The 21,732-nt window shown below is 38.7% G+C and overlaps 1 protein-coding gene and 1 long non-coding RNA gene across 3 annotated transcripts in view; one reads left to right on the top strand and one right to left on the bottom strand.

Annotated features, from left to right (window-relative positions):
- LOC137089782 (uncharacterized) overlaps positions 1-21,732 on the bottom strand; it is a 38,262-nt gene that overhangs the window by 492 nt on the left and 16,038 nt on the right. The window lies entirely within an intron of this gene.
- si:ch211-178n15.1 (uncharacterized) lies at positions 342-20,465 on the top strand. Of its 2 annotated transcripts, none has more exons than XR_010907787.1 (3): positions 342-1,744; positions 4,565-5,231; positions 20,328-20,465. XR_010907787.1 is itself a non-coding variant. In XM_067453350.1 (3 exons), the coding sequence occupies exons 1-3, from the start codon at positions 989-991 to the stop codon at positions 20,332-20,334; spliced, it is 1,275 nt and encodes a 424-aa protein (XP_067309451.1). In that variant the 5' UTR covers positions 342-988; the 3' UTR covers positions 20,335-20,465. The 2 variants fall into 2 exon arrangements, 1 of the variants encoding a protein (XP_067309451.1); XM_067453350.1 differs by having other exon boundaries at positions 4,565-5,076.

Here is a 21,732-nt window from a genome sequence, read left to right as displayed (position 1 = left end):
GCAAGTCTTCAGAGAGAGATCTATAAACAGTGTGTGGTGTGTTGTTCATTAAATGTGTCACAAGAAGTGAATCATGACAAACAGTGCCAGTATCTCAGCTGACTCACATAAACAAATGCGACGGCGAACCCGCATTCGATTCTCAGACTCACGTGGGCTTGTGGGAATCGAGTTATGCCGAAAATCCCCTTTTCTGGGGCCGAGCGTCTGTCTCTCTCTCTCTCTCTCTCTCTCTCTCTCTCTCTCTCTCTCTCTCTCTCTCTCCTTCTCTCATTCCCCTCCCCACCTCTCTCGGTCTCTGGCTCATGTTAGATCCTGTCTGCTTCAGCAACGTCCGAAACCCCACCTCCTCCTTTCTCTCTCTCTCTCTCGCTCTCTCTCTCTCTCAGGCGGCGTGGAGTCCTGGCTGTCTTTAATTGCCGAGTGGCAAGATCTGAGGGAAAGATCGGGAATCACTTGGAGCCGCTGCGTCTGTCAACGCTTTACGAGCCCCAACCCAGGGAGAGAGAGACAGAGAAGGTGAAGGAAGGAAGTGTTTGGAGTTTGGGAAAGGGTGAGTTGAGTCAAAGAAGGGAATTTTTACGCAGTGGGGAAAAAACTGAGGTGTAGAGAGAGGTGAAAGACTTCAGGAGAAGGAGAGTTGGAGAAAAAAAGGAGGGAAGGAGGGAGGGAAGGGAAGGAAAGAAAAGAGGCCCACAACCAGAGAAAGGGCAACAAGCTGCGTTCGGCAAGAGAACATTGGGAAAACAAGAGTAAGTTAGAAAAAGCACCGGGAGGAAGGAAGGGGGAGGTGAGAGACAAAAAGTTGGAGAGGGGAAGTGCGATAGAGAGAGAGAGAGAGAGAGAGAGAGAGAGAGAGAGAGAGAGAGAGAGAGAGAGAAAGTAAAACGCAGTGAATGAGAGGAGACGCAGATGAGAAAAACAGACGCTTTAGATGGCCTGGGTGGAGAGAGAACCAGTTGTTTTTTGAGTCGGATTTCGGACTGGAATGCACTCGGAGAACAGGAGATTTCAAACGCCTTCCTGCCACTTTTGTCTGCAGCAGGGACCCCATCGCACACCGGGCCCCACTGATGGATCATGTCTGCGCATGGAGTCCGGCATAGCCCCGTTCCCGAAGGATTTGGGGATAGATGGAGTGGAGAGGATCATAGCTTCACCGCCGCGGCAGGTTTATGCCAAGGAAATACGGCATCCGTGCTATTCCTGGGTGGACGTACCAGCGCCCAGATGGGACTGGGCGAGCGTTCGGGAGATCCGGCAGGAGTGTGGTTGCGTCCAACGGTGGTATTACCCAGAGTTGCCACATCCATTTAACGGGGGCCATGTTTTAAAGGTCAGAGGTCAGCGGTACTACTCGTCGGATCAACACTACGGCCATCAGCGGGAGTGGGAAGACGTCCCGGCATATAACGGCCATTGCACAAGGAGACGGGTGTCTTTCCGGCATCACGAAGACAGCCCCGAGACCAGCAGACAATCCAGTCCTGCCAAACCACACTGTAATGGGGCAAACTCTGCTTTTTTCCCAACCGAGGTGCCCTCCAGCAAATTGGGGCGCTCGTGGCTGCAGGTGAACGGACCGCAGCGGGAAATAAGGACGTCTCAGGGGGGTGAAGGTCTGGAGAACCATGGCAACCGGAGGAAGAGCCAGGGAACAGTACGGGAAAAGATCAAACAAGTGGTCACTGAGCTCGAGGAAGTGCTGGGTGGTCTCAAACAGGTCCAGTTGGAGATGAAAGAGGTAAGGATGGAATAATAAATAGTGAATGCTGACTGTTTAATGCAAGATAAAATATTTTTTTGGGGATAGTTCACCCACAATTATCTCATTAAAACACATGAATGTGTAAATCACTATCGCCTTTGGCCTGGCTTAGTCAGTTGGGGACACAAAAATTTCAATCTAAGTTATTCAACTAAATATCCAAATAAAATGTATTTATTAGGTCTTTAATAATTGTTTAAACTATAATACTGATCTACCAACATTGTCGCTATATGATAAATTAAATTAAGCTGATAAAATCACCGTTTTCTCCAGAACGACTGTACAGCCAAATCAAATTTTGTTGCAATATTGTCCTGTTCGACACTGTGAAGCTGCTTTGAAACAATCGTCATTGTAAAAGCGCGATATAAATAAAGTTGACTTGACTTGACTTGAATGCAATTGTTCTTAGAATTGATACTACACCGAAATACTGGCTTTCCTCGGTGGAACATAAAAGATGATCATTTAAAGAACACATAGTGAAATGAAATGCTTTGGGTGACAGGCTACCATTTATAATGAGTTTTCTTCATGCATTCAAATAACAAGATCTGTCACTGATTTTGAGTTCAACATATTTGATATGGGATTTTAATAAGAACAGAGACTGGATAAGATCAAAACTTCATCTTGTTTAGCCAGTGGAAATATATCATCTGTGTGTTCACTGCAAACATCTTTGTAATAAATCTATTCTGAAAAGCCTTCAGAACCCAAAACACACATCTGCCAGAAATGCATGGTCAATTATATTCAGAATCAGCAGAGCTGGAAATGTTCCACTGGGAGCTAATTGTATAGAGGAATATTGTATTTTCTGGATGGGAAGTGGACAATTCTTAAGTCCATCACAAAGGCCTGTTAAAAGAAAACAGAATCTTAAAATCAATACCTAAAAATAGATTAATATGTACAGACTGACATAAGCAATAATGGACTGTGCAGGACGTAACACATTAATTTAATTATTTAGATATGTTTCAATGGATGCATCAAGATTCCCATTAGATGTAAATGACTGCAGCAGGAAATAAAGTCAGCAGATTAATGCATCCCAGTGAAGGAAGCCAAAAAAGTTATTTTTATGACATCTTTACTTGATGTGAAGGTTTGTTCAGAACAAACAAAGGTGAAGGACGTGCTCTATATATTGTATATTATCTCAGGATAATGTTCAGAGTCATTGCAGTCACTGAGACCTTTTCAAAACACTGATTGGTTTGTTTGAGAGGCGTGACATGCCAACTTCTGACTCAGCCAATAACGTGTGTTTAGGGGCGGGACTATGATTGATTAATGACAGATGGACTTTAGAAGCGTCTGGGAAACTTGTTTGGAAAACTAACATGATTTTGTAGTTGTAATCATAACATACTTTACTTTTTCCAGTTATGTTAGTTTTTATTTTGTTTTAGTTTACAAAAAAAAAAGCTTCATTTAGGTTTGGGTTTGTTACACTCTAAAAAACACTGGGTTAAAAACAACCCAATGAGCTGAGTGAAAATAGGACAGAAAACATGTTGGGTTCATTTTACCCAGTAAATTGGGTTGTTGATTTAACCCAGCATATTTGATTCATTTTTACTGCAATACATGAATTAATGTCTAAATCCTCTAAATAATCGACACAACCACATCAAAATTCCTTTATTTTCTATCATATTTTACAGTATAGGTTTTTTTTATATTGTTTTTGATACATATTGCAAACATTTAACCTGGTTTAACAAATATTAGAAGTACAAATTAAACATTTAGAAGTAATTTAGGTGTAATCGACCAGTCTCTGTTGTCCTGTGTCAACAGTGACTGACTCTATAACCTGTCCATAAACAATCAGTGTACAGTTCTGAGAATATATTTTAACATCATATAGCCAATTCTGTATCTTTTTGAATAAGACATCAGGCGTTTTCATCACAAGAAAAGACACGATTCTCATTTAGGTGACTCACATCACGCCCCTGTATGTTGCTTTGCATTAAAATAAACAATATAAAGCACAATAACAAATTTATAGATACACACTAAAAAACGTTGGGTTATTTTTTTAACCCAACCGTTGGGTTACACATATTGGGTCAATATGTTGGGTTATTTTGCAAAATGTTGGGTTATTTTAACATCGTTGGGTTATTTTTAGTAATAACCCGGCCGTTGGGTTAAATACGGCTTCCCCAGTGATAGTTCAAATTTTAACGGCAAACCGTCCAGTTACTGCCAACAGAAGACGCTGCTGCAGCCTAAAATAAAAATAACCCAACGTTGGGAAGGTGCTATACCAACCCACAGTTGGGTTACGTGTTGGGTTATTTTTAACCCAACATTTTTAAGTAAGTACAAAAAATGTACACAAAGCTGTATTTTACCGAAGAGATACACCAATTTGAAGGAGCTGCAAAAAGCCCTAGATACCCAACTTAACACCTGGGTTGTTACGTCTGATCCAGGATTTGGGTTACACAAAAGCATCCCAAATACTGAAAAAATAACCCCCCAAAAACTGACCCAAAAGGCTCAACTGGCTCTACCAAAAGGTAAAGTTGACCCAAAAGGCTCTACCGAAAGGTAGAGTATTCGGTGCAACACACTTTGATGCACCATATTTGAATATGTGAATGTGACAGTGCCAAAAAGTAATAATTCCAGTGAAATGTATAGATTTTTTGCCCTTTTTAGAGCTTGACAGCCTCTAACATCTTGTGTTTGCAAAAGGAAGAAAAAAAAGTTTTTCTTTTTAAAACAAAATATTCCATTAACTATGTTTTTGACTCCTCTGTGTCTGTGAAGGTCGTCCAACAGATCGATATTCTGACGTCCAACATTGCCCTTGATGAAGAGGAACCAAGTCCATCCAATGGACTCTCCCAAGATGCCATCAAAAGCAGTCAGACTGATGTTGTGGCGTTGATCCATAATTCAAATGTCGACGAGGACACATCAACTTCTGACTCCTCTCTCACACATAGCCCTGTGGATTTACCTCACTATAACAGTCCTTCGCCAATGAGAAACCACACAAGCCCGTCCCTTCCTGAGCACCGATCCCTTACAGTTGAGGATAAAAGCAAAAGAGTTGTGAAACAAAGCTCAAAGACTCAAAGGACGGTCAATGGAAACTGCCTACCACAACGAACGGCAATGAAAGGCCAACTGGAAAACCACAGACCCCCTATAGTCCCAGTAGGGTACACTAACTCAAATAAAACCCACCGGCCTCCAGCTTACCCTCAGAATGGACAGGTGAAGATGAGGACACCCCCTTACCCTGGAAAACATAAGACGCTCTCATCCACCGTAGTGTAAGGACACAAAATTAACTTGCTTTCACAGAAACCCAATCATCAGCAAAGAAGACAATCACACACATCACGCACAGACACATGCACAGTTGCACAGATACTTAATCAATCACCAAATAACTTGGTAGAAACGTTCCTTGGTTACAAAACTCAGGGTAAGTGGACACTGAGTGTCCTCACAAAAGCATGTGCTTGCAGTGTTTATGCATGTCTAAACACAAACAATAAGGTAGCCATTTAAAAGTTTGGGGTCGGTATAGTTTATTAATGTTTTTGAGTCTCTTCTGCTCACCAGGGCTGCATTTATTTGATCAAAAATACAATAGATACTGTGAAATATTATTACAGTTTAAAATAACTGTTTTCTATGTGGATATACTATGTTGAAATATAATTTATTTCTGTGATCAAAGCTGAATTTTCAGTGTCACATGATCCTTCAGAAATCATTCTAATATGATGATTTGCCGCTCTAAAAACATTTATGATTATTATCAATGTCAAAAATAGTTTTGTGGAAACTGTAAAATTGACTTTTTAATTAATAGAAAGTTCAAAAGAACAGCATTTATTGGAAATAGAATAATTTGTAACATTATAAAAGCCTTTACTGTCAGTTTAATGCATCCTTACTGAATAAAATTATTAATTTCTTGTATTAAAATATCACCCTGACCCCAAACTTTCAAATGGTAGTGTAAGAAACCCATAAGAAAAAATATTAATCTTATTAATATCATTATATATATTAAAGGGTTAGCTCACCCAAAAATATAAATTCTGTCATTGATTCCTCACCCTAGTGTCGTTCCAAACACTAAAACCTTTGTTCATCTTCAGAACACAAATGAAGATATTTTTCATGAAATCTGAGAGGTTTCTGACCCCTCCATAGACATAGTTATTTAATTACCACTTTCAAGGTCCAGAAAGGTAGTAAAGATATCGTTAAAATAGTCTGTGTGACTCCAGTGGTTCAAACTTAAAGGGTTAGTTCACCCAGAAATGTCAATTCAGTCATTAATTACTCACCCTCATGTCGTTGGACACCTGTAAGACCTTCATGAAATCTGAGAGGTTTCTGACCCCTCCATAGACAGTCATTTAATTACCACTTTCAAAAGGTAAAAAGTAAATTACTTTTCAAAGGTACTTTTCAAACCCGTGAGACCTCCGTTCATGTTCAGACACAGATGAAGATATTAGTGTTGAAATCCGATGGCTCAGAAAGGCCTTCATTGACACCAATGTCATTTCCTCTCTCAAGACCCATAAAGGCACTAAAGACGTTGATACAAAGCCCGTCTCACTACAGCGGCTCTACAATCATTTTATGAAGACACGAGAATAGTTTCTGTGCGCAAAAAAACCCTAAATAACGACTTATATAGTGATGGCTGATTTCAAAACACCGCTTCGTAAAGCTTTGGAGCTTATTGAATCCGTGATTCGAGCCGCTGACTCGATACACTGAATACTACTGGCTGACGCTGTTCACATGAGCACCACAACGCATCCGCCAACAATGTAAGAGTCGGACACAGACAAGAAAAATTGTTGAATAAAGTTGTTATTATTGTTTGTTTTTTTGCAGACAAAAAGTACTTATCGCTTCATTAAATTAATCTTGAAACTCTGGAGTCACACAGACTATTTTAACAATGTCTGTGCCTTAAAAGCGGTAATTAAATAGTTGTGTATGGAGGGGTCAGAGAGCTCTCGGATTTCATCAGAAATATCTTAATTTGTGTTCTGAAGATGAACGAAGGGTGAAGAATCAATTACAGAATTTACATTTTTGGGTGAACTAAACCTTTAATATAATAGAGCACATGGAAATGTCTGCTTGTTTTTTGCGGTTTCTCAAGAAAATTCTCGAGTAATATTGCGAGTAAACTTTACCTCATGTAAACGCAATACTTCGATCAAACCAATGCGAATAAGCTCATAATCGTAGTAACCATAATCGCATTAAACTATGTGGCATAAGCCAATTTTAAACAGGCATGTAAACACCTCGATCGTATTGTTACCGCTCTGACCAAAGTTATTCACACAACTTTGTGAATGAACTCTGTGACATTATTCTGAAGTTTTCTCTTCTCCAAATCACTAAACTCTTTCAACACAACTCGCTGCGCAGTCTCTGCTCCGTATATATAGATGCCGCAAAGAATACGACAGCACCGTATAGGCAAACCCGGCATTGAGATGTCCATCACGGCGCCGAATAATATCCAGTAAGCTACGTCTAAAAAAATGGATGTTACTAGATTAAAACAATATGGTCGGTAGCATGCATACTGCATGTCTATCTGAGTGTGGTATAACCATATTAGCGAATAATCAGAATAATGAAAATTGCAATAACACTGGAGCTTATTTCACGTAAGACTATTATTATAAATAGTTGCATTATTGGTGCACATGTAAACGTAGTCAATGTCTCAAATGTGCTAAGATATCAAAGGGCTGCAATTTCCAAGATCTAATTTGTTTTAAATTAATTCAAAGGAATATCATCTGAGACAAATCCATTAGGTCTCCTGAGCAACATTTGATTCACAAAAGTGCTGGAACATCATGTGTCTGTTGGATCGCGTGTTTAAGGAAAAACCTTCCTCTCTATTATAACAGACACCAACACCATATGTTTTTTCTTTGTTATTATTTCCCAGAAAAGAACAGCATGGTGGGGTCTGCCGGCACTGAATCATTTCCTTAGAAATAGAGACCAAGCCAATTGTGATGAAGATAGTCTACACAGTGACTCAGTGTTAACACGGCTAACTATGCGTCATGAAAGATCTCTTCCATCTGTTTCGCTGGAAAACACGGTGTCAATACGTTGCACTTGTTTCCTCAGATTACGCGGAGCTTTGTTGTTTTTATGAACGGTGTTGAGCACTGTAGTACAAAAGCCTTCCCTGCATGGTATTATCTCAGATCTGAGGGTGAACATGACTTTTGGGACAGTCGTGCAGTTTCTTTAGTATTCAGGATACAATCAGGAATGTTTGATAAACAATATATAAATGAGATTTCTATTCACGGGTTGATTATATCGGCTCTTTGGTTGTTGAGGCACGTTAAAAAAGATCAAACACACAGCTTCATGGTTGAGCTTTTCTTGGAAAATCATCTTACGATGCTGTAGACAAAATACAGATGACATTACAACGTCCATCAATTAAATTAACTATGCCCTGAAGACAATTTGAGAGGTGCGTGCCCGTGCAAATTTGGCGGTTGACGGGTCATTGCTTTGTGGTTGCTAGGGTGGATGCTTACAGGCTCAAAAGAGCCCACCCATAACTCTCTATGATATTATCATCTCTAAATATGCATCCTAGGCTCATTGGAAAAACATGCTTCTATAGATACAATTCCAGCTAAAATCAACAATCCTTGATGTAAAATACTTACACCCTTAATGCATTTTCACACAAATGATGATTATCGGTTAGCTGATTATTTATTAACCTGTTAAGCTGATTTCTAAATTTTGAAAAAATCCTAAGAAATGTATACTCAGACTAAAACAAATACAGTTTGTGAATCCTTTGCACTAAAAGCATAATTATGGTCTCATTTGAAAGCAGACACCTGGCAGTTTACTGTAAAGTCAAAATGATAATATTTTTTATAATAAAAAAAAGCTATAATAAGCTTCAAAGTTTTGTAAAGTTATTAGAAATTTATTTGTATGATATATCTTTATGAAAATAAAATTGAAGTGGGCCTTGGAGAAATCTAGAAATGCACTACAGCTAAAGCCACAAGTCTGACCATGTTATATTTCAGATCTGAAGATGATCAGTCTAAAACTCTGCATTTTATTAAACGTTTTACAAGATCGTTTCATGTGATTTTATTTTGAGATATCGCTGAAATATCAACTGATGTTTATTGCCACATCTTCTCAGCTTTCAGTCGCTGTATTGCCTCTATTGTTTAGAGGTGCAAACTGCCCCATTCAGTTTGTCTCCCCGGCATTCACACTTCTGCGGACTGGTTATGGCTCCAATTATTATTCTTTTGTCTGCATTATAATTACTAACGATTCTCTATTCAAACTGTTCTATTCAAACCTCATTTCTAAATCAAACCTATCACTTTACCCTCACTGAGACTCTATTGAATGCATTTCGTCCAAATAAGCATTTCAGTAGTTTTACATTTAGAAAATGTTCATAAAAATAAAGTATTTACTCAGTGGCAGGTGCATCTAGGGCAAGCTAGCATGTTAGCTTAGCACACCAGCAAAACAACAATTTATACGATTAAAATCATGTTTTATTCAAAACTTGCTTCATATCACTTTATAATTTATAAGTCGAGTGTTTTATATAACAATATGTGATCTCATATAGCTTCGGGTCAAAAAATCTGACAGAAAATATACAATGCTAAAAGCTATGTGGAATAGCATTGCATTATAAATATCATCTATTATGAAACCACCCAACATGGCATAAAGAACACAGACCAACCATATATTGCCGCGATTGTGTGTTTATTGTCTTAAAACGTGTTTATCTGCATAAAATAGCGATCTGACGATCCCAGGGAGCTGTGTGGATATGTCCATAGCTGTGTCCCAATTCAAGGGCTGCGTCCTCTGAAGGCTGTGTCCTTCGAAGTGCGCGGCCGACGCGGCCTTCAAAGGACGCACCGAGACTTGTTTACAGTGGAAGGTATAGCGGATTGCGTCACCACGGCGCGACGAAGGCCGTCCCAATTCAAACGTCCTTCGAAGGCTCCTTCAAAATAACGCCTGCAAATGCGACCTTCTTTTCCCGTGAAACGAAGGAAACTCGGATGGATGCTTCGCAGCCTTGCCAACCCCAGAATTCATTGCGCGCCGCGACGTCAGATTTTTTTTAAAAGAAAGCCAGATTACACATAAATGCAACGTAAGCATTCAATTTACCCCAGTAGCTTTATCTAATGGTAAATAAATAAAAAATGCAATAAATATTCAAATGTCAACTAATATGTAACCAACATGCCAGTTTATGTAGTTTATACTCTTTATGTACATAAATGGACGGAAGTGAACATCTTTAGTTGTTTTGTTGTTAGGCAGTTCATTACTGCCTAAGTTTGTTACTGCTACTCTTCAACAGCAGCTGTCACAGTTGCTAAACATTACAAATGCTGCAACAAAATATATTTACTCTGTATTTGAGTTTAATCTTCATCTCAGAGGCAAATATTGTAGTTCAATAAAAAACTGACTTTTTATACATGGATATTATATTTTGATATTGTTTTAAAAATATGAACATTATAGAATCCAAAAATAAAATACACTAAAATATGTCTCAAGATCCGGGATAGGAACCATTGGTCCTGGAGGGCCGCTGTCCTGCAGAGTTCAGCTCATAGAACAGTTATGCATGTTAAAATATGTTATGGTTTGATTTTGAGGATGTAAGTTCATTTAATTTATTCATCACTCTTTCTGAAAACATCTAAGCGACATGGCAGCAGTCGACTGAGTCAGCACTGCAAACCTGTTGGACAGGTGGAAAATGCGCTGATCCCAGATAATGTCCCGCTGACAAAGGCTTTACCAGGGTCTCTATTGTGCAGCCCATCCAGGATCTCCACCCTGCTCAATAATAGTCTACATAAAACCCTTTCTTCCATTATTTTTTATGTACAGTTCAGTTAACATTTTATTTAGTTTTTCCCATCTTAAACGTAACTTATCTTGTAAATACTTGTAAACAATTTTTTTTAGAACAATTTATTGTTTCATTTACAAATTAATTGACATGACAAAAATAAATGTAGCCAACAGAATAATTGATTTCATTTACAAAACTTGCATGACAAATATGTAAACAATTTATTGGTTTCATTAAAAAAAATAATTTGCATTACAAAAATAAACAATGCAGAGAAATAACTTTTTATTTACAAATAAAAGCTGAAGTCCCTCTGAAATGGGCCTAGCGACACCCATGGTCCTCAGGGGTGAAGGCCATGAGGACAGGGGGGTTAGAATGCCTGTCCCAACACCTCATTCATGAGGACAAACCATGGCCAAGTTTTTCACTCCCTCACCTGTCCCAGGACACTTGCAATCCTAATGCAGAGAAAATAAACATTCCTGTTAAAAACAACAAACACAACAGCAATACATGTCAGAAAAGATGTGTCTATTAACTTGCATACATGTATTTTTTTTAGTTGTCCCAATTTTTTTTGTATACCTGCAAGGCAGGGGTGGAATTTTAAATATATGATGTATACATGTATACAAAATACTCCAGAAATCATATTTCTAGATACTCAAATTTGGTTAAAACATTTGTAGACACAGCTTTTATGATAGACTATTGTTATCAACTGGATAAGGAGGGGTATAAGTAAGGGATAATGTACATCCAGCCTGTTGTTATCGCAGAATAAACCCAGACAGAGTGATCAGTGTCAATCCACATTGGCCGGGTTTTTCGGCCGGGTAAATAAATACTAATTTGCTGCTCTTATTTTAATAAAGCTGTCTGTTAACTGCTCCATAAAACAAAACATTACATCAGTTCACCTAAGGATAAAGCCGCAGTGGTAACGCAGGCGTCAAGTTCACGTTAAGAAATAAAGACCCCAGGTTTTTAACACGTTTCGTTGGTTATTTGAGTAAATTAAAACACAATACTTACATTTATATTTGTATTCCTCTGCCGTGGGATGGGCTAGCTAGGCTGCGAAGAATCCGTTCTGGTTCTATCCTTCGCGTTCCGGGGAGATAGGGTTGCCAGGTCTCTGCAACAAAACTAACCCAAAACTCCCAATACAATTTTCTCCATTGAGCGGCCAAATTCTCCCCTGAATTTGTGCGTTTGGGGATGGTGGAGCGCCGAAATCGTACTTACAGGGTTGAAAATCAACCCGTGGAAATATTTTCTTTACCCGCAACAACAACATAAAAGTATCCCAATTCGGCGTGAAAACCGCGGACTTGGCAACACTGACGGCAGGCCGCATTAGAAGGCTCCTTCGAATTGGGACAGTCTCGTCGCTCTGCGGTGACGCAATCGGCCTTCAAATGCGGCCTTAGGAGGATGCAGCCCCCAAATTGGGACACAGCCCATATGTCAGATACTTCCTGAATGTCACATGGTGTGTCTGTTCTTCATGTGTTCCCCATGGGGTGAATTTTCAGTAGTACAGCTTTCCAGCGCCCTCCGGCTGCCAGAATGAATTGAAAACACAGCATATCACAGCCTACTGCTCTCATAATCACACATCCGCGGATTTTGGATAAAGATTGAATAAATAATACTTCTCTGTATAGAAATTTGACTCAAACGTGTGAGAATCTATCAATATTTCTCCACATCTGCACACTTTTGAAGTAAAAGCCCTGAGGGAAGTTGTTTTGTCGAGTGTCTTCATGACGACCAAGGAGGATTTTTTTATGAATGGGAGCAAATGACGCGCATATTACAATCAAAAGGTAGCGACGCCCAAGATCATATTCATAACTCCTGGAACATATTAACACATTACGGTCACTATAAGACTTTGAGAATAAAACAGAGGTAAAAAAATTAAACTTTAGTCTTAGATCTTTTTAATGATGTATAGTTTGTCAAGGTAATTACTTACATCTGATAGTAATTTTGAGCTAATTTAAACAAAGAGACCTTCAGTGCGTCCTCGTCCTCGTGACGGTTATCAGGTTAATAATGTCTTATTTTCACATGGTTCCTTGCACAATTCTACCGTATTGTTCTGAATAAGACAGCTGAAAAAACAGGTTTGTCTTATATTCAGGGTCTAGATTTTTATAACACACCCACAACAATACGTAAAACGAGTGTGCCAAGAACGACGGCGTGTCAGAGTGTAATGCTAAAAGATGGTGAGCGCAAAAAGACAGTCAGAGAAAAGTTCCCCGTCTAAGAGACGCGTGACTGTCATGTTTGCGTGCCTCGTTGACGGGACCAAACTTTCCTGTACGTAAACAGTACCGAGCTGCACGATTTATCGTTAACAGGTCGCGACAACCACACAATCTTATTCCTAATAGACAGCGATTCGGCTCTGTCAAATCTGTGTTGGCACTGCCGCTGATCCGGAGAGAGCAGTTGCCATGTACAGGTATGAAACAGTACCTTTACAACCAGTATTACTATTTCTCTTACAATAATTCACATTACCACAGAAGTACTAGGATAACGTTTATAGCTAGGATATAAACACTGATGTCTACGGTAGAGATCAAAATAGAGCAAATCATCTTTTAAAAGTAACTTTACGCTTCAAATGAAGATTGTATCAATCACATTGTTTCACCAGTAGGTGGCGACAAGTAACTGTTGAATAATGTATTTGTCTTTGAATCATTCATTCAAGAGATTCATTCAGAAAAAAAACAGATTCATCCACCCTGCGTCCCAATTCGCATACTATCCATAATAAATAGTAGCCTGACGTGGTCATACTCAGCTCTAGTCAGAATATGAGTCTGATGCTCTATTGGGCTGTAATTATGGGGCGTATTTCAACCCAACCAGGAAAGACCTCAATTGGATAGACCAACAACCAATCAGAGCAACGGAGCGACGTCAACAGAGCGCAACTGCACTGTGTTGCCAAGTCCTCGTTTTCCCCCCGCGGATTGTTTTCTATGTCCGCGGGTTGAAGCGACTATTATGTGATATATAGACCCATGAGTGCAAATTTTAGCAGCAACCTTGCCAAAATAACTCACATTTTACCCCCCAAACACCATTTTTTTCCTGGAGAACTCCCCGAGAAGCTATTGTTTAGGGCTAGTAGTTGGAGGGTTTTGTTGTAAAAACTTGGCAACCCTGTCTGCACATGTGCTGGAATAAACGATCTTTGCCGGTGTTGTAAAAAATAAAATAATTTAATGATACACAGAGTGCTTACCCAACATGATCATCATTTCTGAGAGAAATAGTGAAGGTGATGCAGATACGAACAAGCTCTCCGTTTAGGATTTGAACAAATATAACCCAAGCGCCTTTGATGACGTGATGATTACGTTACTGTTGATCATCTGTCCGTCATCGGCTAAAGCCCGCCCTGATGATCTCATTGGTCAGTTTCTGTTGATCATCTGTCCGTCATCGGCTAAAGCCCGCCCTGATGATCTCATTGGTCAGTTTCTGTTGATCATCTGTCCGTCATCGGCTAAAGCCCGCCCTGATGATCTCATTGGTCAGTTTCTGTTGATCATCTGTCCGTCATCGGCTAAAGCCCGCCCTGATGATCTCATTGGTTCGAACAGTTTCTGTTCAGAGATAATTACTCCTCTATGGAGCGAGGCCAGACCGAACTGCCCGACCTAAAAAAATTGTGGGTGGGGCTAAGTTCTGCTGGCATCCAGGCTAAATAAATAGTTTGAAAATAGAATTAGTATGTCCCAAATCGTAGTATGTTGAAAAAAGTATCCCAAAGATACCCGGATGGTTTACTATTTCCAGTCAGAATTCAAAGTGCGGATCGACGCGCACTCTAATGGTTTATATTAGCTACCCACAACCCTTTGCGAGTTGGACGAGAGGTTTAGATAAAGGGGTTTGAGTGATCAATTATCAGTATTTAACCTGTCAAAAATATATTTATTCAGTGTTGTCCACATTACATTTAATCTGCAGCAGCACTGAGAACTTTTAATGACACGTTTGGCTGTTAACTTTTAAATCCATCATTATATTTAAAATGCAAACACACGAGGAGAGTCTCTGCATTAAAGACACACACATGGCAAATATATGTGCGGCTACATTTCTCTCCGATACGGTAGGACATTAAACTGAATGTGGAGGATTTGAACTGTGACGATGATTGACAGTGCAGTTGCTAAGCGACAGAGTCCGTTAAAGATGATGAAGTAGTATGTCCCGAAGCTTGCATACTCTTCTGCTACACACTCAAAAGTATGTACTTTTTTGTCACAAAAACAGTACATATTTTAAGGACATAGTATAAGTAGCCGAATTGGGATGCAGCACCAGTAATGAAACAAGTGAAGTCTTTATGAGTGAGTCATTGAAATTAATTAAATAATTAAATAGACTGTAGCAATTAACATTTTGTTAGAACCTCTAGAAAATTAGCTTATTTTGTTTAGTTGTGTGTTCAGAATCGTGGGAGGATCTCGATTTTAAACTAACTAAAAATATTGTGATTCTCAATTTACCCAGAATCTTGCGGCTCAAATATAAACACAATACTTTAATCAAACTGATGTTGATTGAGCTCATAATCGTAGTAGAATATGTGCCGTATGCCAATTTTAATTGCAATAAAGCAGTTCGTAAACAGTTTAATTGCATCTATTACACTATGAACAAAGTCTGCATGTGTAGATTCATAAACATAGTGGTAAAGAAGTGTCACATTTCATGATAACATGAATATAATGCAATATATTGAAAGTTGAAAACATCGAAATCAAGACATCTTAGTTGCGTCACCGGAAACAATAAAATGTATTTCGCATTTCACGTACAGTAAGTGGATAAAAACAGTGGCCATTACACTCTAAAAAATGCTGGGTTAAAAACAACCCAAGTTGGGTTGAACATGGATTAACCCCGCAATTGGGTTGTTTTAACCCAGCGGTTGGGTTAAATGTTTGCTTAAGACAACCCAATTGCTTGGTTCCTCCATTTTCAACCCAACTTGGGTTGTTTTTAACCCAGCATTTTTTAGAGTGTAACACACCAACTGTATGCGAGTTCATCATTGGTGCTGTGCATCGGTGTGTGTGAAAAATGGTGGTAAAAATAACCACATTTCCTAGTGAATATTCAGAATAATTTAAATTTCATGTAAACGGGAGTGAAGAGGTTTGCTCGTGTCATGTGCACTTCTTACTCTGATTATAAGAAATAATCACATTATTGGTGCATGAGCACAAATTCACTCCCAGAACTTTTATACTTCTGAAAAATCCCTGGCAACTAAACCATTTAGCTCTGAAAACTAGAATATGACACTATTCACTGACGTATTCAACATTCCTCTGGGGCTAGAGTTAAAATGGCAGATGTGATCTTTGTGTGCAGTTGAGAACAAAAGGAACTGATTTCTGCCTGCCGGGATCTGAAAGCAGTAGTTACGGTTTGGCAGTAGAGGGTCATTGTCCTCTAGTGGAGGGTATGCGTCTCTGCACGGCCCCGTCTGTCTGGTTTTCATTAGAAACCACTTGGCTTAAGGCCTAACCGAATGAGGCAAGCTCGTACAATATTTGTGATGGTCAAATAAACACAGGCATTTTCAGACATCATTTACGATGACGGCCACCCACTATCTGGGAGGGCACAACAGCTGAGCTCAACACACAAACCAGGAAGTTAGTGCATAACAGACAGCGGATGTTTTCGTAGACGTGTGTTTACAGAGAACGCCCACCGTTTGGTGCCTTCGCTCAGGCTACACACACAGTGTCTGTTTGGGAAGCCATGCTTTCATTGGCTGTAAAAAGAAGCCTAATGGAGAACGCTGTACTACTTACAAGTGGCTTTCATTTAAATTCCTGTGACTAAACCATATAAAAGAAAAATCCCAAATGAGATCTCTTTAGTACGTCACTTGATTCTAGACAACAACAAGATTAAATTGGGAGCAAATGGAGAAACTTTTGCTTAAAGGGATAGTTCAAAAATCGAAGATTTTATCTTCAAAAGATATTTTGAAGAACATTTGGGTTCAAACAACATTGGACCCCATTTACTTTCTCTCTAAAAAATACTGGGTTGTTTTAACCCAAATTTGAGTCAAATATGGACAAACCCAACCATTGGGTTAAAAATGTAACCCAACAGCTGGATTTGTCCATATTTGACCCAAATTTGGGTTCAAATATGGATAAACCCAACCAATTGTTTGAGTCAAATATGGACAAGCCCAACCATTGGGTTAAATTTAACCCAGTGGCTGGGTTTGTACATATTTGGGTTTAAATATGAGCAGGCCCAACCATTCTTTTAAATCAAATATGGACAAACTCAACTATCAGGTTAAATATTTAACCCAATGACTTGTCCATATTTGACCCAAATTTGGGTTGAAACAACCCAGCATTTTTTTAAAAACTGTTCACTGATTGATTTATTTCAAAATATCTTCTTCTACAGTAAGAAAATAACACAATTTTAATTTTTGGTTGAACTATTCCTTTAAGTCTCTTGTTTCTCATATGTTTCTCCTAAAATATACGTTCTCGTCAAAGTGTGCAAGTCAGAAGCTGCTATCCACATTAACTTTATAGCTTTACATACAGTTTATACTCTTACTTTATGACCTCGTTTCACTCATTTCTGTCAATTTTTTCTCTTAACTATAGGGAATTTCATAATGCTTAAATGAAACCTACCTGAAAGCTCTATTAAGTCACTTTAGGGATATAATCACACGTTTCGACTTTTGACTGTCATCCTGGTCTGACCACAGTATTGTCCTGTGTGTGAAACGTAATATTCCTCAAATAAAAGATAAATAAAATTTTCATCTGGACCAGAAACATTAAAGCTAAACTCACTGCAACTATAATAAATTCCAATCAGCTTTGATATATTGTTCAAGCAAAAGGTATTTTAAGAACAATCATGAAATATAAATGTGCAGAAGACAGTTTTACTTTTGGGTAGGTGGATAATTACATCTGTCTGTGAGCGCTCAGACTTGGCTTTAGGTTTCTGGGATGGTAGGAGATTTGGACAAATGAGGGATGGAGCAATCATATGACGGCATAAAGTCTGGTCGCACTGCAGCCTATTCTGGCCACCAATTAAACGCCCTCTTAGACAGGAAGAGACCCACCTGATTAACACGTAAAATGACCAACCACCGTTTGTTTTGTTTTCATGAGCTGCCACACAATAATAGACCAGTGTAAAAAAAAATACATTAAATTATGATAGGTGTAAATATGACATTCCTGGAGGTCAACAGCAATGATGCAAATGGACACTGGCTGAGCATTTGGAAAATGTTTCATGCTATGTTTCTGAATCATCATCATCAAACTTGGGCCTAATAACTGTTCATAATAGTTTTCAGATATGGATTTTGTTTTTGTTCTTTTATCCTATGTAAGGTCTATATATTCCCAGAAAACAAAACTTGTCTAGTACAAATCACCACCACCACCACCAAAAAAAAAAAAAAAAACTCCTAATGATAATTGTGTGTTTTTTTGTCTTTCAAATTACACTTAATGGATGATACCTGATTTATGTATCGTACAGCAAAAATGGTTCTTGTGAAAACAGACTCATACTGAACTCCATACGCTTTAATTTTCTTAGAAACCTAACACCCCACTTTAGCAATCACATAATAACATAGGCTACTAAAAAAGTCTGCACACCTTAGCAACACACAGGCACTGTTTACATCTGGTGTTATAATCCGATGAGACACATTGCCTTCTCTAATATATGAATCCAAAGAGATGTTTCGTGCAGAATATTTAGTGTATGGCTTACCTGAACTTCAGATGTGATTCATCTGTGTGGCTGCAGGCTGATATCAGTCATGCTGAAGTATTAATATGTATATCTAAATGTTTTATTAAGACCTTTATTAACTGTTTACGCTGCATTCGTTGGCGCCAAAGTTCAAAACAGCACTAGTTGATTGACAGGCGAGTAGGCGGTGCTTCAGGACGCCTGAGTCATATGAGGACGCTACAAACAATGCAATGTGTTCACATGCTTTTCTGATTCTATGAGTGCCTCTAAATATTCGAAAGCATACTCTCTTAGGTATGTATTTTAAATTTAAAAAAGCACATTCTATACAATATGAATGTAATTTTCTGGACGTACTACATATGAGCCATGTTGTCATTATCACGTGACCTACCAGCGTAAGTTGCGTCGCTTCACTGTCATTCACAAATTCTCTTCAGAATCACGCTAGTACTTTCGCCTACTCATTTATGAGTACTGTGAATTAAGACTTACTTCTTTTGTCATATAGGGTGGATTCAGGTTGATTAGGATACATTTTCCCAATCATCTCAATGGCAAAAAGTGTCCCAATCAACCTGACTTCAGCCCTACTAGTAGGGCTTCGGGTTGATTGGTACTAACATACATAGGCTGCATCCGATAACAGCGTTTTTTGTTATCGGATGCAGCCTATGAATGTTAGTAGCTAAGCTCATCACAATCCCAGCTTACATCCTCACTTGTAGGGGGAGAGTGGGGTAAGATGAGCCAGTGGGTAAGTTGACCCATCCCCTTTATCTTGGTAACCAATAGACTATTAATATTGTCATGTGACCATATATTTTGGAGCCCCCCAACATTTCTGCCAGACTGAGAAAAGGATGAAACACGTGGGAGGAGTGGAAGGCACCCATTTACTTTAAAAAGTAACATTTTAGCATAACAGATGTAATATAATTAAACTAGTAACTAATTAACTAATAATGTAGACTGCTACATCAACACAAATTTGTCCAGGTCAAAAAAAGAAAGAAAAAAGATTCATATTGATGAATCATCAAAAATCTAGTTTTTATGAGCTTTAAATGCTAAACTATGGGCCCAGTGATTACACCAGTACTTTATTATTCCGTATCTAAACTGAGAAGTCGTGCATGTCCAAACCAGAATGCATTGTCAGTCTCTCTCTCTCTCTCTCTCTCTCTCTCTCTCTCTCTCTCTCTCTCTCTCTCTCTCTCTCTCTCTCTCTCTCTCTCTCTCTCTCTCTCTCTCTCTCTGCAGGTATTAAAAGCGTTTCAGATCAACAGCCTGGCATCTACACCAGAGTTACGATAAAGACAGCACACTGCGGCATTAGAAAACTCATGTCCAATCAGATCTGCTGTCCTCAACATTGAGCCAAGCTGAGCGTATAAATTAGAGTAATAAATCAAGCTGATAAGCGAGCACAATCTTGGCATTAGAACACGAAAGGCTAAATTGCGTTACATTATTGTAGCACATTATGTGAGCCAGTCAGGTTTGTAAAAGCAAGCAACAGCAATGCCAAGGACAAGTCAGAGGTAGAGAAGTTAAAAGTAGCGCCATGCTCATCCTCTGTAATTAATGCTGATTAGGTCTTTTTAAAGGTTTGTCCGCGGCTTTTGCATTTCCCTGATCTGGGCTCTGCTCCAGCGCTTGCTTAGAAGCATCGATCAACACGTTTTGAAAGGGACATTTGTATAATGAAGACGTGACCCTGTCTGTGATGGGCTGGACATGAGGGTGCACGATGTAATGAAAGTCTTTTTTATTACGCAGAGATTGATGCCACACAACCCATCGGACTCATAGCGGAGGACGGAGAACCCTGGGCCGAGGGGCAGTGGCTGTATTTCCCATGGAAAACTACAGAAACATCTCAAAGCCGTCTTTCTCTCACACACGCCTACAGGAGAATTTTTTTTGGAAGCAATTATAAAATGGCATTCACAACTCATTTAACTTATATAGTCAGATGCATTTCTGAGTCATGCTTTGTGATATCACATGAAAAGGAAAGTTGTTTCAGAGGCGGAGTAAGTTTTTATGGAAGATTATGAAAACAGAGGATTAATGCATTTTAGACAACCAGGATTGTTAAGAAAGTCTGTGTTCGATTGCTCATATTTATTTCCTGACCCAAACAGTTGGTAGGAAGTGACTGGAATTTATTTATTTTGAAAGTTTTTTCTTGGCTTTCGTCCAATAAGTGTATCGTCAGGCTGACATAAACTAAAGACTGTAGAATTGGGTTCTGTAATTTGTTTTCTCCATAGGAAATTGATTTTGAATGATAACTTATAAACAAGTATTACTGTGAGCTACAAGGTAATCAATTGCATTTGCTTCTGTTGAAGCCTTCAGCCTGCATTATTTCAGTTTAGTTTTAAAATAATCATGATTAACAGTGGAAATTATGGTAAAAAGCTACATTACCCATGATGCTCTAAAGAGTGCAACAGCGCCCCCCTTCAAGTATTTTTTGCATTAATTCCCATAGGGGTTTTAAAAAAAGTATTGTTAAAGAGTTATACGCCATGAACCAAGATATGAGGTAAAGTTTGATTTGAAGCAAAAAAGTTTTTGAAAATTTGACAAAAGTTAAGACTGTTAAGACCTTTAGTGAGGGAAAGAACTACAATTACATGAAGCATTGCGAACAGCATAATCGAATTAAAAACAATGGAGAAATATAAACACACACACACACACACACCAGTTATTTTGGCAAATGTTGCTTTTTCCACTCCCTTCTCTGTAGGTCATTATGGGTAATGTCGTTTTTCACCAGGAACTCTGTATACTGGCTGACAGCTTAACAACCTTGTAGCTCACAGTAGGTCTGTATATAAAGGGTTATAAGTTATCAATCAAAATCAATTTCCATTTGGAGAAAATTAATGGAGTTTTTACTTTCCTGGTGAAAAACTACATTACCCAAGAGTGCTCTATAGAGTGCAACATTGCCTGTCCCCTTTTGTTCCATAAGTATTTTTGTATATATATTCCCCAAAGGGATTTAAATTTTTTTTTAAATCTTGTTAAAGTTATAAGCCTTAAACAAAGATATGAGGAACAAAACAAAACTTAATGCTTTAGTGAAGGAAAGAACTACAATCCCATGAAGAATTGCGAACAGCAAATCGAGAAAAATAAAACTATTTATTTACAAATGTTGATTAGC

Source organism: Pseudorasbora parva, chromosome 9 (genome assembly GCF_024679245.1).
Source record: "Pseudorasbora parva isolate DD20220531a chromosome 9, ASM2467924v1, whole genome shotgun sequence".
Classification (NCBI taxonomy): Eukaryota; Metazoa; Chordata; class Actinopteri; order Cypriniformes; family Gobionidae; genus Pseudorasbora; species Pseudorasbora parva.
This window is presented reverse-complemented; position numbering and strand designations above follow the sequence as displayed.

Excerpts from the sequence above, each read along its gene's own strand:
- si:ch211-178n15.1 (XM_067453350.1), top strand. The coding sequence starts at position 989 with ATGCACTCGGAGAACAGGAGATTTCAAACGCCTTCCTGCCACTTTTGT. Across the intron at positions 1,745-4,564 it reads TCCAGTTGGAGATGAAAGAG|GTCGTCCAACAGATCGATAT; the intron begins GTAAGGATGGAA and ends GTGTCTGTGAAG.